Raw genomic sequence first — 17,855 nt, forward strand, 5'->3', positions numbered from 1 at the left:
AATGATCATTTTGCAAACCATGTGAGAGAGCCCCCTTAACGTTTTAGCTTCTTACAAAGCCCAATGCCACAACTTCAGGAAAGAAGTATCTTCAATATACAATAGAAAACACAATTACAACACAACATATTGACTCAATTTGTCCTGGAAGGAAAAAAGCTCCCCCAAACAAAAGGAAAGCAAAAGCTTTTCGCTCTCTGGAAGAATATTAGAAGCTAAGCCCATAATGGTTTGGTCAAGAAGTCTGTGATCTCAGCATTCCCATAAAGACAATTCCCCACATATTTTCTACCTAAGGTAGGCTTCTAATTTCCCCAGGATCAGCCTTACTCAACCTCGTACTATCCTGATGTTTGGGACTGTAATTCCCAGAATACCCAATCAGCATGCCCTGGGAATTCTGAGATTTAAATTCCAATGTATCTTAGAATGCTGGTTTAAAGAAGGGTGCTTATGAAGGTGAGAAGAACAGTTAGAAACATAAGACACATTAAGTCACTAGCCAGCCAATCATATTTTAGCCAGGCATGTTGCATGAATCCAATCCTTGTAGTTACTTTATGGTAGAGTGCATTACACAGACCCAGGCAATTGGTTTAAGTAAGCCAAGATTGTTAACCATGGGTAAGCTTGCAATGGGATCACAGCTGTTCTTTTCTCTCTCAACACTGCCACCTGATAGAAGTTCCAACTATTAATATTTATTTTAAAAGGCTGCAAGAAAGCATTTGTTAAAGGAAACAGAGCATATTCCAGACATTGATGTTGTAAAAAGTACATTGTCCTTTTTTAAAAAAATATGAGATTTCTCAAAGGCTAGCATGCTATCCAACTCAAACATTGGTGCCTTTTGCAGGATGCAAATGATCTTCCTGCTATACGATCTTTACTCATAGAATGCCTTTGAACATGGAAATCTTTTGCTCTAAGATAGCCATCACTGTGACTCTCTGCCACCAGAAACTGTCTGTTCTTCTTTAAAAAGAACAGCATCTTTTGGACTTCGGTGCTCTTTCACTCTCACCTGCTTGTGAGCATCAGGTGCATCTCAAAGAGGGTAGCAGTACAATCTTCCATCTGGTAGTGTAAATCATGGCACATTGTCTCAAGTCTCTCGACACTGAACTGAGGATATGCTTATCATTTTGTACAGGATGCACTGCTTCCCTTCTTCTTTTGGATCTCTTTCAGGATATACGTCAGGAAAGGATTTGAGTCAAGCAGTAAAATCATATGAAAAAAGATAGAAGTACTATACTTGCGCATTCCAGTAGCAGGGCGCGAGATTGAGAAAGCAGGCTGCATGATGTTCAATTTTGTAGAAGTCCCAGTAGATACATTATCCTTACCTGCAATCTCAGTCAAGTTTAGAACTCTTCCTCTCTCTTCATATCTCTTCCCCTACCCCAATACTAAAATTAAAATCTGAGTACAGCATAAAAGCTCTTTTGCAAATAACCAGCCTCAGATAAGATAGGTGTTCTTTCCCCCAGTGCAGGCAGTCCTCATTTAGTGACCACAATTGGGACCAGCAACTCAGTCGTTAAGCAAAGTGGTCACTAAGTGAAACCGCGACTGTGCTTACAATCTTATTTCAGATTTCCTTTGCTTTACAGACCTGCAAAGGTTGTAAATGTGAGGATTGGTCACAAAGTTACTTTTTCATCACTGTCATAACTGCGAGCAGTCGCTAAATGAGGACTACCTGTATTCTTCTCTTTTCCCTAAAAGAAAAAGTCTGAAAGTTGTCTTTGCAAAGTCTGATATTTAATCATATTGAGGACTATTCCCATTTTCTTCATTCACCAAAAAAAAAAAAAAAAGCATATCTCATCTGGCCTATTGTTTACTACCCTCACTGACTGACTACAACTGCTTGTGCAATTATGACCCTCTTAAATTAACGCTGATATTTTAAATTTGTATCTCTGCAATTCTGCTGACCAATTCTAAAGGAAAAGAAGAGATGGTCCGCAGCAGTGAAGAAGTGGAATTAGAACTATCACGCTTATAGCTTTCCAATCCAGGTAATGGCATGGTGATGCGATAAGCCATTGATGCACTCAGCAGTGCAGTAAAACATCACAAATGCATTTGTGGTGGAAGTGTAATTACACTGTACTGAAGAGTGTAATTGCAAAGTAGTGCAGTGTGCAAGGTGCCTCCAACCTTTCAATAAATTGCTATGCTAAAATGTTATGCATATTAAACCGAGAAGAGCGATTAGACAGCCTAATTTTTGGATTTCAATTACATTATCCCGTTATCTAAAATATGTTCTTCTGATCTTCATTGACACAGATTTAATTCTGACTGGCTTGCCATCCATCATCCAGGTGTCCCACTGGATACCCGTTACAAGCATCTTCCTTGTGAACCGGTGGACACCGTTAAGATTTGCAAGACCGCATTGGTTAAACCACCAGCCTGTTTTCTCACTAAAGTTACTGCAGCTCTTTATAGGTTGTTCATGGAGAGAGCAGGCTGGATTGCAACCATCATTATCCACATCAAATGTACTGAAAGGTAATGTATCCTGATTATCTTCTTTTCTATATCCCCGAAATGCATCACCTAAGCAGGAACAAAAAAGAAGAAAACAATGGTTAAAGTCATTCAGTGTGCTTCTTTTATGAGTATTTGGAATTAATGAGAGCCTTAATCATTTGCAGATCAAACACTCAGACAGGAGAAAGAGTCTCTATTAATTGGTGTCACAAATAAACAGCAGGAACAATTCATAAGTTATGGAATCAAAGGTTCTTTCCCCATTGCTGAGTTGAACTGCTACCCATATACAGCATTATCCAGCCATTTTTGAGTCAGCAGAAAACAATACCAGCATGAAACTTGTGGTCCTCATTGCCAAACCCTATCCTGCCTCTGCTGCCTCTCTCCCCAGTGACTGGCCAGCAAGGGACTTCGTTTCCCTTTAAGGGAATTGATGAGAAATCACTAAGAGATTTTAGTCGCTAAATGAGGACTGAATGAGAAATCACTAAGAGATTTTACACATCTCAGGCTGTCCTTGGATTGTGTTGGATAAAGAGGAAAACACTATTTAACACTGGTACAACTAAGAACAGCATTAGGCTGCTCCTCCATGGACTGTGCACCAGATGAAGGCAACATCATAAGGACATGAAGGAAAAAAAAATGTTGCCAGGACATGTTGTGCCATGATTAGGTGCAAGTTGGAGACACTTCTTCACAATAGAAAGTAAAGCAAGTGCAGGCCTATTAGGTGAGGCTGGATGCTCTCTCTCTCTCTCACCCCCCCCCCCCCCCCATATTCCTATAATATGTAGGAATTATGTATAAGTGGCTGCCTTTGAAGACCACCTGGAAACTTCAACTGATCCAGAATGCAGTGGTATGGGCAGTGATGACCATGACTCGGGATGCCCATGTAGCACCCTCTGCTTTGTGAGCTGCATTGGTTGCCAGTTTGCTTCAGGATACAATTCAAGGTGCTGGTCATACCTATAAAGCCTTACACTGCATAGGGCCTGGTTACTTGAGGGACCGCATGCCTCCCATTGTATCTGCTTGGCCAATCCAATCTGGCAGGGTTGGTACACTCTGGCTTCCTTCAGTTAAACAATGCTATCTATCAGGACCCCAGAAGTTCACCTTCTCTGTAGCAGTGCCTGCCCCCTTGAATGAGGTTCCCCACAAGATTCAAACAACCGCATCCTACTGGTGCTTCAAAAGGCCCTGAAGACCTGGCTCTTTATCCAGGCCTTTGGTGAGCATGATTGAAGCCATCTTTGTTTCTTTCGATTTGCTTTGTGTTGCTTTTTTGTTTTTAAATATTTTAAACAATTTATAAATCTCCCAGAGCCACTGGGAGTCAGTGGAATATAAATTTAATTACAGGTAGTCCTTGTTTAGCAACCACAATGGGGACTAGCAACTCAGTCATTAAGTGAAGCAGTCACTAAGTGAAACTGAAGCTGTGCTTATGATCTTACTTCTCCTTTCCTTTGCTTTACAGACCTGTGAAGGTCATAAATGTGAGGATTGGTTGTCTTAGCTTTGAACAGTCACTAAATGAGACAGTCACTAAACAAGGACTACCTATAACAATAATATTTTAAACAGACCTCCACAGAATGACTGGGGACCAGATTTTAACTTACCTCTCCTACCAACACCCCAGCAAACTATGAAAGTCACCATTTTTTAACTCAGGGACTAGAATACTAATATATTAGTTGTGTTATCCAAGACAGAGTTGCTCCTTCTTCACTTGCATTTGTTTGTGTAAAGGCAAATTCATGAATATTGAAAAGCACTTGAATGAATAAAGTGATGTGAACTGGCTCTTGAGAGCTATCATTCACAGAGCCCATTGTTGCTGCACTGATGCTTAATATAGCTTGTCTAATCTACTTTTCCCAGGTTTTGTAACACAGTTGTTACTCATTACATAGATCTATCTGGAACATAAATGGATGGGAACAATGTGTCAGGTTTTTCACAGATCCTAGTAATTGCACACATCCCTTTTCAGGAATAAGCTTCAGGAGCTTTTTGTTTTGGACCTTGGTTTAAGGACTGAAGGAGCGTCCCCTGTTCTGTTGTCTTAATCTAGATCATGGATTTGCAATTCGCATTGTGAAAAAAAAATCCACAATGTAAAGATTGGAGATGGAGCCAGTTTGGTGTAGTGGTTAAGGCATCAGGCTAGAAACTGGGAGATTGTGAGCTCTAGTCCTGCCTCAGGCACGAAGCCAGCTGGGTGACCTTGGGCCAGTCTCTCTCTTTCTCAGCCCTAGGAAGAAGGAGGCAATGGCAAACCACTTTCAAAATCTTTCCAAGAAAACTGCAGGGACTAGTCGCCAGGATTCAAGACTGACTTGAAGGCACCAAAAAAAAAAAAAAAAAAAAATTGGAGGGTGGACAATTTTGCAGATTGTAGCAGGGAACCATGGGCTAAATCCCACCTACTCCATTGACAGAGACTTGATTTAATTTCAGGCTCTCTTGCCAGTAGCTTACTTATAACTGTTACAATAATTAATTCTGTGAATGGCTCTTGGACTTTTTTTTATCAAAGAGCATAAAACTGTATGCCACTTGGCCAATATAACATAAAGAGGTGGGTTAAAAAGGACCCAAGTCTATTCTTTCTTTGTAAATTCTTTTTAGAATATCCAGTGCAACTACAGACATTGTTCATCATCTTGTTTTCTCATTTGTAGAACCTTCCTTTGAAAAACCAACTGTTTGGGCATCCAAATCTTACCAGCATTTCCAGAATAACGCCCTAAATGTATTTTAAAGGAGCACACTTCATCCTCTAACCAAAAGCTGTCATACGATGCATATGCATACGTGTCATCTTCTGACTCCAAGTCTATGTAAAGCATGAAACTGGCTGTTTTCTGGTTTGCAATGTGGAAAATCTTTCGGAGGCCAAGCCAAAATTCCCCTATTAAAAAAACAGAATATAAGCTTTAAAAACCCTTATCCTCATCCATGTTCTCTCCCAGTCAGCTTGCTCTGAAATTACCAGTAAAATAATGCTAAGGATAGGAATATCAAGTGTTTGTTCAGCAGAAAGTCAGCTTGCCCATCCTTCAACTGCCATCAAAAGTGGGAGATCTGAGGAAGCTGGGGCAAAATGATTGTATATATTAAGCTGGCTTCCTCTCTAGAGGCCAAGCCAGGGATCTATGAATTGCTAAAATCTATATCCACTTTATTACATTAGTATGGCTTCAGTCTGGCATGGTATTTTTCAAAAGAAAAATTTTAGACACATTTTGTAAGTATCAATATCCACAAGATATCTAAATATAAATAAGGTTTGTATGTACCTTTCCTTAATTTGTGCAAATGCAAACCTTAATTGGCCAATAATCTTTGATTCTTTGACACAAACTTTTTATTGATACAGGATTTTTTTATTGTGAATCCCTCTTTCCTTTAAAATTATATAATTACAGGAGTTTGCATGCAAACTTTCAGAAATAGACTTTTTAAAAATGCATTTGTTTTTGTTAGGGACAGGTCATGGTGGATTCATGCCTTTGCAAAGATTCATAGAAGCAGAATGGCCAAATCTGATCCTAGTGGAAAACATGGAGAAATTCTTTTATATCCTTATGGTCAATTCAGCTCCTTTTTTTCTCCTCCTACCCCCATCCCATGTCCTATCCAGCACTGTCAACTCTAGTTGCATGCGTGTTCATCAAGATACATCCATGCCTCTCCTCTTGTAAAAGCACTTCTTCATTCAGTAAGAACCAGGTCACAATTCTTTGTTTAACTAGTTACATGTCCTCTCTAAAGAAAACAAAGATTTTGAAGACAGAGCCCAGGAGGAATATATATCCCACTGTTCAGTCCTAAGGAGAGAAGGCCTTGAAAGTACAGACTATGAGATGCAGTGCTTGCTTGGGATAATGGCTTGCAGAATCAGGAATTCCCCTACAGCATTATAAATCATTTAACACCAGTGTCATAAGGGGATCACAGTATTTAACCTTTCCATTTACAGTTGTCTGGTGCTAGAACAAGGGAGGCCTTTTTCTTGTTGTCCTGTCTGATATTTGGATTCTTCAGAATTTCCTGGCTTAACCTTTCAGATCATTCTACGATATCACTTGCAGAACCTCTAGCATCATTTGAAGATGATGATGGTTGTAGTTGTTGTGAATCTTTCCCTATAAGACCATAGACTATTTGACAACCAAACATTTCTTGTAATTGTCTGCTGCTTTGACCCATAAATTGAGACACTAAGCTAGATTGGAGTAACTAGGAAGAGGTGTAGCGTGAATAATAAATTGATACCTGAAAGGTCACCAAATCCCTCCAAATATTCAGACCATGTCCTTTGAAATTCAACTGTTCCTTCAGTTCTCTTCTGAATCACTGTCCATCCCCCTCCTCTAAAATCCATTTCACACAACACCTAAAATAAATAAAGCCAGTAAATGAATCTGGCATATGGATTTTTTCCCTCTAAATGAAACTAAATTAATTCTAATGTCCATATGGAATGTGGATGTGTATGATGCTGGATCTCAAGTTTTGCGAACAACTGAGAATCAGTAGGAGTCTGGTAGCATATTTTCAGACTAACAAATTTTATCCAGAGTCATAAGCTTTTTTTAAAAAATAAAATTTGTTTTATCTGCTACCAGACTCCTGGTTCTGAGATATCATAGACTAACATGGTTCTCCTCTACAATGTCTGGAAAGAACTTAATAATTCTTTTCTAGGTTTTCACTAAAATAGTTTAAAGATATCTTGATTGGTTTCACTGTGAGAACTAGGCAAGTACATTGTGTAACTCCAAACAAGATAAGCAAGAAATTCTGAAAGTTATTTTAGAAGTGCTTGGAATGGCTATGCCTGAAGGTAACTTCCAATGTGTTCAGTAAACTAATATGTGGCTGGACCTTCAATTTGGGGAGCCGGGCAAGAAAATTTTCATAGGCTGCTGCAGTATATAAATAATTCTCAACAATTTGGAGCTACTGTACATACAAAAGCAACAAAATAAAACAACTTAATTCTAAATACTTTGATGTCATATTCAGGAGGGGGAAGGGTATTTTTTTTCTGCTACATGGAGTTGTTCAGGAATATAATTTCTCTGGTGTTTGGACCAGAAGATCCATCCTATTTTCTGATAATTCTTGCTCTAGAGCCCTCTGAAACCTGAAATTTCACCCCTGATTTTATTATCAGTTTTAACATGTTTTTCCATTAGCTTCTGATCTCTGTCCAGTCTTATAACTAAATATTTCTACTTATTTGATGACTTCAACTTCTGTAGACATTGGCATTAATTTCTAAAAGCTGGGGAAAAATTAACATTGGTTGAAACATATTTTTTCATTTCTAAAACGATTCCAGTATATGCTGAAATATTCCATGATCTATGCCTCTAACTCATAGGGAAAAAATGCATTAATGACTTTTGAAAAAATGCAGTGCTTTAAAAGTCTGCTCTTTTGATGATGCAACCCCTTGCATATCTTCACAGAAATAAACCCAGTTTCTCCCAGAAAATATTGTATAGGACTGCAGTCTATATTTATTTTTCTTATGACATCAGATATTAAACTAAACATTCAACACTTTACCTTTCAGTCTCATCATGTCTTTATTAATTTCCACATTTATATCTTGCTTTTATTTAAAGAGCTCAAATCTTCCCTTCCTTGACTCCCATCCCACACATATCAATGAGCACTTAGCTAGATTCTCTAGCTTTTAGGGGACCTTTTAAATGTTGTTGATCATGAGTGGTTGATCATGAATTGATTGACTGAGTTCCAAAATATTATTAAGTTCTGAAAGTATAACATTAGCCTGCAAGCATCACCTTTTTATGTTGCATTTTCTCTATGTAGTCTTCTGCATAATTCCACTGATGTGCTGAATTAAAAGCACATTTTCTTAAGTTTTTTATTAGTCACTGATCTTATAAGCAACAATGTTGGGAGAGACCCAAGAACGGAGGGTGTTTGGCAGGGCAGCTTGGAACTCCGGAACTGTTTCATGTTCTAAGCCTGCCTTGTTTTAAAATCATAATGTAGCTATGTTAAACATCCATATAATGAAATACTTGTTTTTCAGTGATTTTCTATTGGTGAGCAGGTGAGCAAAGAGTAGGAAAGCAGGCTTATTATTCTAGACATCATGGGGTCCCATAGTTTTGATTTGTCAAAACTACAGCTCTGTAAAAAAAGAATCTTCCTCTTTTGGGATTTTCCAAATTTTGGCATAACTTTGCCACTGAATGTTATCAGAGCTTCATGGCTAATCCCATTTTAGCCTAGTGAGTTGTGTGAACCCAGCCTGTGAGTTGTATGAACCCAGTCTAGTATTGTGAGAAGCCAGAAAACTGGGTTAATTGAATAAACCATGGTTAAATGTCCTATGGTTCTGTATTATATAAACATACCCAGTGGAAATCTATGTCAGGTTAGGTTCACTGCTTTTCATATTTCACACATCCAAGAATGCCCTTCAGATATATAATAGATAACAAACTGAATGTAATAAAGCATAATGCAGATTTCCTTCTTTTAAGATATCTCCAGTTAACATCAACATCAGAATAAAAATATGGATAGTAACTTAGCAATGGCTGTCTTAAAGAAGAATATTCCAGACCAATATTAAATATGAAAAATCAATAGTACCTCAAAAGGGTAACTTGCTCCTTCTGGATGGATTATGTACAGACCACTTGGAGTTTTTGTAACTGAGCCAATGGTATCTTTAATATCACTGCAATCTAAACCTGTGGGACAATATTAAAAGAGAATGTTTCGATTTAATTTTATAAAATAAAGAAAAGATATCCTTTTTCATGCCAGTGACCTGTTTGGTATCAGAACTCCTCTGAATATGAGATGTGGTGATTTTCCTCCCCCTCTACTGGCAGACCTCTTCCTTTTTTCCCAAATTACAAGGATTATGGTTAATTTTGATAGGTAGAAGTCTTCAGAATCCAAGAAGTTCTGTAACTGTTCTGCAATCCTGCATTCAAGGAAGATGTTAGTGAGGGTCTTTTTCCATATTCAAAAAACAGTATCATCAAAGCTCTAGGTGGCTGGGGAATTCTGGGAGTAGTCCACATATCTTGAAGTTGCTAAGCAGTGTTTCTGGGAAACACTGCTCTAGATGGAGCACCCAGAGTCTGTTTTGGAAAAAGGAAGTCAGGAAAGAGAAGGGAAGACCTCAGTTGTCCCTTTCTGCCCCAGGGACTGGGGCTTTCCATAGATTTGAGTAGATTTTGTGTGGTATAGCACTTAGGGTGTCAGACTAGAACTTGAGAGGCCCAGATTCATCCTGTGTGATGGAAATTCAATGGGTGAATTTAGGCTATCATTATCTCTTAGACTAGACTACTTCATAGGGTTGTTACTGTGCAGAAAAAAAACATGGAGAGGAAGAACTGATTATGGTTCTTTGAACTCCTGGAGGAAAGGAGGGAAAACAAACAAATAAACAAATAAATAAATAAATGGAGGAAGGTTTAAAGGAGGATTTCTGGGCATCCTGCTTAGGTGTTACCAATTACCTTCCATTTCCTTATTCTGTTTTCATTCCTTCTAAAACTGAAACAAAAGCCTATTATGGGAAACTGGCTATTATTTTAGCCCACCAAGTGATACACTTCCCACTGATGTCAGGGCTTGAAGTTGCAGGCTTTTCCGATGTTCTGGTAAATGTTATTTTATCAAAACTTAACAACTTTAGGGTATCTCCTAGACTACGGCTCAATCACATCAAATATCACAGCTGCCAAGGCTTCAGATCCATGTGCATGATGTAAGTTGGAATACGAAGTATGGGGCTGAAGCAGAAGGCAGGTAAAAGATTAATAACCATCTTACTCTGCTTCCTCTTCCAAAATTGGCTATATGTGATTAGACACATAAATTCTTACCCCATTCCAGATAGTGAACAGGCATTTGTTACCTATTCAGAATGAAACACGCAATGTGAGACTTCCCCAACCATCAAATGTGGAAAAGGGTAATGAAAATTACTCCACCAGACGTATCAGTCTTATGATAGAAATATGCTGTCTTATATTTCAGTAAATATTGTAAAATTTAAGCAGGAATAAAAATCTTTACCGTGAGACTGGACTGCTCGATGGGGAAATACATCAATTGGTTTTCTGGACATGTCTGCGTTTAAAATCATAACCCGGCTCATAAGTTCATTAACCTGCGCATTTGCAAAAAGAGAAATGTTTAAATATCCTCAACATTTTGGGGCACTCAGAGTTTATTCCTTTGCTCATTGCCTTGAAATGCCAACACTGGATGTGATCCAACTAAAGTTAAATAATTCTTGTGCTACAATAAATTTACTTGGAGAAAAACTCTATTCAACTAATAAGGACTTAATTCTGAGCAACGCATTGTTATGGATTTGGCAGATTGGTTAGGGTGACCCCACAAAAAAACTTTTTTCTATAGATCTTGAGCTAAAAGTTTGTTCCAAGATTTTTACAAGCTAAATGTTCAGAATGAGTGCCTTAAGGCATTGAATTTTAGGGTTGAAAGGGAACCAGTTATAACTGTCTTTGCATTTCATTGGCTCAAGAAAATAGTTGATAGGCAGGAATTTTCCAATCATGTCTTTGCAGTAGGGGTTGGCATGGCCAGATAGAGATGTGCACCACAATCCAGTGGGATGCCTTGAGAAACCAAAGGACTTGCATGTATGAAACAAGAATTTCAGTGCTATTTTCCAGTCAGTAGTCCCTCTTTATTCTATTGAAAAAAGATTCTGAAATGCTCAAGGGGCTCTATTGTTGGAGATAATAATATAAAAGATCCGCAGATCTTTTTCTGGTTGCTATTTTTTCCCTACAGATGATAGTGTTTGCGTAATTTGGCCAGGTGTGCAAGCTTTTTTAAAAATCAAAACATCTTGAGGGTGGCAGACTGGGACTGTGGTCTGCAGTAGAGGCCCTGCTCCACTGAAATTCCTCTTTGTTCTGAGGGAGATTTCCATTAGTGCCTATGGAACTAATTTTAATTTTTCTTTCTCCCTATGAATAGCATATACAAGAGTGAAGTTCTAAGTGGGACAACAGCAGTGAATATATTTCAAGACTTTCTTCCCTTGTGTCACTTCCTGTTCTACTTCAATCCACGTTGTGTTGGCAATTTGGGTTTTTGAAAGCTTGCATGCCTCACCCAACCATAAGAAGGATGCCCCTTGTGATTAGGCTTTGAGTCTTGTCATGCATTGACTCTCCTATCTCTTAATAAAATAAATTAGGCTGAATCTTACTCCTGATATTTGATTATATCAGTCATATCTGTACTTTAAAAAATCAACATTAGTGGTCAAACTGAGTAAGAATTTTTAACAAATTTGAAGACTCTTATATGGATTTCCAATAATGTGAATGGCTTTTCCATAGCTATTCAAGGGTGGGATTATTTTCTTTTGCAAACTTTATAGGATAGAACAATATATGTTTTTTTCCCCCCACAACAATAAAATAAGCTGTTTCAAGAGAAAGTGGCCACTTTCTCTGTAAATTAGATTTTTTTTTTCATTTTGGTTGTAAATAATTCAATAATATTATTGCTGCCCAGAAAGAAATGCATTTAGCAAATATTGGCTAGTACCTGATTGGAGAGATAATCTAGAGAAGACTGGTGATCATCCATCATGTTCCGTATCATTTTCTTGGTACTTCTTGCATATTCAATTAGAGAATTCTGCAAATTCCCTTTAAACATACAGATTGCCAGCTATGTTAAAGTAATTAAAAGAATGTGTTGTGTAATTAAGAGAGGCAGTGTAGGGTTTTGTTTTCAGGTTTTCTTTTGCTAGCAATATGAAATGGGTTAGGTCTGTGCAAAAACTTTTCAAACAGAATTTGAATTTTTTATGGAGATGGACTTTAATGAAAGGAGGTAATTCAGCTCCAGTTCAAAAGGTCATAACTACCAGGAATGGAAAGCCATCTGTCAGATACAGATAATATTGAGTTAACAAGCCAGCTACTTCAATATATGGTGCTTGTAAATGTCAGTGTTACTGGATGTAGAACATTTTGAAACAAACTAGAATTTCAACAGAAATAACATTCCTATGTTAGGAGTAAGGAAATAAGTTGTCTGGAAAATGAGATTTATTTCAGCATCATGGTAAAAAAAAACAAAAAACCATCAAGTGGATTTCTCTGAAAAGACCAGTTCACAAGTTGTGTATTGCCAAATACTAATATGGATGGGCCCTTGCTGAGAAGCTTAGAGCGTGGGTAGGAACATATGAGTGAAAGCAATATTTTCTTTCTTAATATGAAGAATCATATACCATGGGAAGTAATCTGTGGGAGGGTGTATGTCAATGATGGATATGGCACATGTAAGAAGAAATGGGTGTGATCAATGCTCAAAGTGGGTGGGCCATCAATTTGATCCTTTAGCAATAGCCTATGACATATCACTCTTTGTCAGAGATTTGAACTGATGGCTTGCAGATTCCTGAAATCCCACATATATATTATATAGGTTGATTGACCTTAGCAAGTAACAAGAAAGAGTTGTTAAAATAAAAATATACATACGACACAGGTAGTATTTTTCTTCCTTTAATAGTTTAGCTTGAGAATCACAGGATACACAACACTTTTTCTTCTTCTCTAAATTGTCTGTGGAGAGATTTTTTACCGGACTGGCAGGCTCCACTGCTATAGTTGCTGTGGAATTTCTCTGTAATATTAAAGCAAACAAAACTTTATTTTTAAAAAATATTCTTTAATTTCTGCTGTGTATCAGGCCAAGGTGCCTTGCATCACCCAAACACACACACACACACACACACACACACACACACAGAATGGAAACTAAAAACCTTTGCATTTTCAGAATTGGGAGTATGACTATTTTCCTTGTCTCAAATTCCCAGTCTTTTGGTACTCTCATCTTGTTCCAGTATATCCATTCATGTCATCCACATACTTTTTCATACAGGACTTGTAAATTCCGTAAGACCAGACCACCTTCATTCAGATCAATTACATCTTTCCCTTTTCTTTTAGTTTCACAGACATACAATCCCTCTCTTTCACTTCACTTTAGTTCACGTCACACATACTGTTTACCACTGACTCCTCTTAAATCACAAGATGTAATCATCCATATGCCATTGCATCATTGGATATATCCATAGATACTGACTTCTGCCACCCATCATACCTATGGTTAATTAAAGCCTTCACATAATTTTTATGTGTAAAACAGAGAAGATAGCTATACTGTACTGTCATTTCCAGTCTAAGGTACTTGCAGCATTCCTGTAAATTGTAATGGCAGTACCAATCCGTTTTGTCACATTTTCACTAGTGTGCTCTCAGCACAACCAAACCCCAGTTTAATCTCAAGTATACTCACTCTATGGAAGTCAAGATCTCTAATCTGCAATCTATTTTGCAAGCCAATATGCTGTTGCCTACGTCTAACAACTAGTAGGTATGTGTAGTATACTGACACAGGCTTTGGATACATGGCACACATAAACTTGCCACACTCCAGATGTGTTTGGTCTGCCATTCCCAGAATTCCCAGTCAACATGGTAGCTGGAGAATTTCAGGAATAAAGTTTTAAGGTATCTAGAGAGTGCAAGTTTAGAGAAGGTTATTCTGGGACATAAACAATAGCTTTTCTGAAGAGTTTCTATATCAGATTTGAAGTCAAATGTTGGTTATAACCCTTTAAACATTCCCATTTAGAATAAAATAAAAACAATGTTTTCAACTATTTAATTTTTGAAACCAGGGAGAAAAATGCCTTGGTTATTTAAATGTTTCTATTGGGCCTTTTTATCCTCATATAAACAAATATTCTCTTAGAACAGTTCACATTAGATGTTATTCTTTGTAGAATTCCCCCTTGAAAGTAAAAACTTAATTTGTGTTTGGAAGACTCTTAAATGCATTTACTACAGAGTAAAACTCCACTGAATACAATGGGATATACTTCCACTAAATATTTGTAGGGTGCTCATGTAATATTTTGTTTGCTGTTTCTATAGAAATTCATCATTATATCTTCAGTTTCTGATGCTAATGATATGGTGCCAGAACTTCATATGAAGTACGTTCCCTAAAAGAATAAGAAAATGTAAGGAGACACTTAAAGGGATATATAAATTGAGAATAAAGTAATTAAATCACTTTCACCTACAAACCTATTCCTCTGACAGGGAAGAAGAAGAAGAAGAAGAAGTAAATCTAATGCCAGGTCATCCAGAACTTTTAGTTTCTTAAAACAGATTGAAACACAAAAAATAAAGACTGAAACACTTAAAAGCAAAGAGTAAATTGGTATTTAAAAAACCCAGAACTTCATTCAAATCCACTTTGAGTCTCCAGATAATATTATAATAAACAAAAAGAACTACAAAAAAATCCTGCTTCCTCCACCCCCACTTTTGTTAACATAAAAATGTGCAATAAAACAAGCACTTATTTCCAGATGCATCTAGGAACTAGTCTAAAGATTACAACACTCATATATAATTTATCGAGATAAATGCCTTCATGTTTTACTTTTATTAACAATGTGGTAAATTTCCCTGCCTTTGCAGAAGGCAAAATTCCTAGTAAGTTTCACAGAGTTTTCAATCTACGTCAACAACAGCAAAAAACAAGTACTGTAACAGTTGCTTTTGCTGATTGCTTTAATACAGTTTTAACAGGATTCTTTCAAAACAACTGAAGTGGTTTTGGGTGAAATAACCCTCCCAAACAACGTCATTTGAAACCAGGACTTGCTGTCTATGGTTCTATCATTTATTTATCAAGACATACAGCACAAACCTTACCATTGCAGAACATGGCTCGACACTATCAAATATCGAATCAGCCCAAATGAAAAATATTATATTTAGGAAGATCAGTGAGGATACACTGGGGTAGATCATGTCTGAGTTGGAAGAATAAATATTTTTCAAAAGGTTTCAAACTGCCTTGAAAACGGCTGTCTACTAGCCAATGAAGTCTTGAATTAAGAATTCAGGAATGTGTTTAGCAGAAACTTTAGCCAAAAAGCCAACCCTTTCATGTCCAGACTTCACAAACCTTACATAAATTTGATTTTATCTAGTCCATACATGGTTTATTCCCAAAGCCAATGACGGACTATAACATGATTTAATCCTGCAGATCATTTTATCTTTGAGCCAATTATTACTAACACAGAACAGATCCTATTTAATTCATATGTGAATTCATTTGAATGTGGTTTATTTTATTTTGGATCAATGCCAATAAATGAACAACAAAATCATTTGTTAAACTTGCTCAGAATTATCCTGCCCACCCACCGCCAAATCTTCTTCAAAAGACAGGTCCGTGGAGGAGACTACTTTGAAAAATGTGGCTGTAGACCTCCACTCCCTCAAAAAGCCATGCTAGTAAATCTCACTGTCATACTTCTCTTCTCCTTGCACAAAATGTGAAGTGTGGGGAAAGGACAGAGAAGAAGGAAGGGAATAGAATATGCTGGAGTGGGAAGGAGTCCTTGTGTTTATGGTATATTACAGTCTGCAGTAGGAGAAGGCAAAACATTGCTTGTGGGGACCAATGGACCTGCAGATACATCCTTTTTGTACCTGCCAGGGTACCTAGACATATTTAAAAAGACAGGGTGCTAGTACACCACAAGGCAGAGCTTTACCCAGTAACGTCAAATTTGTTCACCATACTTCATCTAGATACAGTATATGTTTTCTTAGAAATTAAAAAAAAAAATGGTGGTTAGCTGCAGCACAGTGATTTTTTTTTTTTCAGTGAATTATCCATGGAAGATAAACTAGAGTGAAAGAAGACATTTGGTGGAGACTAAAAGATGTGGCGAGGGTTATACAGTTATTCTGGCATACAGTTCTTTTGCCGTGATAGTCATTTAGAAGGGCACCCATTACCAGAAGGTTATTTTTACTTTTTTTTTTCCTGGCCAGGAATGGACACATTTCTAAACAAAACACTAAGTGGCCAGCCAGTTCCTCCATTACTTACCTTCTTCCGAAGTAGAAACATCTATGATCTTAACATATCATCCTGGAAATTTTAAGACTTGACATCCCCCACGATGCCAATTCTATATCTGTACCTCCCTCTCTTATTAACACAATATCCCATGAGAAGCAAACATATTCTCTACCCCCAACTCCTTATCAGCAAATCAAAGTAAAGCAAAGAGAGTTTGTTTGGGTTACTTTCCTCCTCATGAGTTCATGCAGCTGGAAGAATCCTTGACTATTCACCACCAAAGCTCAGCCAACTGCTGGCTTGTCATGCTAAGCTACCATATGTTTTTAACTCATCCTCTTTTGTGTTAAACTGTTTTGATATTATTTTTAAATATATTTCTATTGCTCTTTTTAAAACAGGGTGTTTTTATTGAGGATGTATAAAGAACAAACATTTTAGAACTGGGAAAACCCAGGTAAAAGCCTCACTCATTCCCCAAGTTTACTGAGCAGCTTTGTCATTGGCTGTACTCACCCAACATGCTAACCATAGTTAACTGTTCTGAACAAAATAATGGTTTTAGATTATAGGGAGGACAACAGTTTGTTGATTTATCCTAAGAGCCTGGGTTCATCCAACACTCCAAACCATAACTGACCATGGATGTGCTGATACAACAGATGAGACACTAATTATCAATTGCATCTTAACTCAGTCACTGTCTCTCCATACTTCACGGTAAAACTGGGAGATTAGGGAAAACGTGGAAATAATAACAACAGCAGCATCTTTTGGACAGCAAGAAACCCCCCAATATCTACCTAAAATGTGAAGGGAGGGTGGAGGAATGGCAAAATACAATATGTATGCATGAAGTCACTGGAAGCTGAGTTCAGCTAAAGGAAACTACAGTGGTACCTCGGGTCACGAACTTAATTCGTTCCACAACTCTGGCCGCGACCTCAATTGGTTGCGATCTGAATCAAATTTTCCCATAAGGTTCAATGTAAATACGGTTAATCCATTCTGAACCATATGTATTTTTTTTTAAAACCACAAAAATATGAAACGAAGTACAGTACAGTATGAAGAGAGAGAACGCTAACCTTGCTTGAGGAGACTTCTGGTGTGGAGGACAGGAAGGCGGGTGGGGAGGCGGTTATTGTTTGGAGGGAAAGTCCCCCTCCCTACAGGAAGCCACAACCACGTGTCACAACAGGGAAAATGGCCACAGATCCTGTTCGTCACCCGATGTGGAGTTTGCGAACGGAAGCAAAATTTTGCGAATGGTGCTGTTCGTGAACCGAATTGTTCGTGAACAGAAGCGTTCGTGAACCGAGGTACCACTGTACTTTGATGAGGAGGAG

The 17,855-nt window shown here is 37.7% G+C and overlaps 1 protein-coding gene across 1 annotated transcript; it reads right to left on the reverse strand.

Moving 5' to 3' along the window:
• Positions 1 to 244: 244 nt before the first annotated feature.
• On the reverse strand, positions 245 to 15,465 carry ANGPTL5 (angiopoietin like 5). Its single transcript, XM_007429456.3, has 8 exons — positions 15,339 to 15,465; positions 13,080 to 13,224; positions 12,133 to 12,236; positions 10,618 to 10,711; positions 9,172 to 9,272; positions 6,805 to 6,925; positions 5,252 to 5,437; positions 245 to 2,574 (listed from the first exon to the last, which is right to left on the reverse strand). Exons 1-8 carry the CDS (start codon positions 15,435 to 15,437, stop codon positions 2,264 to 2,266), a joined length of 1,161 nt encoding a protein of 386 aa, XP_007429518.1. The 5' UTR covers positions 15,438 to 15,465; the 3' UTR covers positions 245 to 2,263.
• Positions 15,466 to 17,855: the final 2,390 nt, after the last annotated feature.

The sequence above is a fragment of the Python bivittatus genome, unplaced genomic scaffold (assembly GCF_059951505.1).
Source record: "Python bivittatus isolate LINGU-HERP-01145 unplaced genomic scaffold, Pbiv_v1 ctg000340_np1212, whole genome shotgun sequence".
In the NCBI taxonomy this organism is placed as follows: Eukaryota; Metazoa; Chordata; class Lepidosauria; order Squamata; family Pythonidae; genus Python; species Python bivittatus.

Excerpts from the sequence above, each read along its gene's own strand:
- ANGPTL5 (XM_007429456.3), bottom strand. The coding sequence starts at position 15,437 with ATGATCTACCCCAGTGTATCCTCACTGATCTTCCTAAATATAATATTT. Across the intron at positions 12,237-13,079 it reads AGAAAAATACTACCTGTGTC|GGAATTTGCAGAATTCTCTA; the intron begins GTATGTATATTT and ends GTATGTTTAAAG. Across the intron at positions 6,926-9,171 it reads GAGCAAGTTACCCTTTTGAG|GTGTTGTGTGAAATGGATTT; the intron begins GTACTATTGATT and ends TATTTATTTTAG.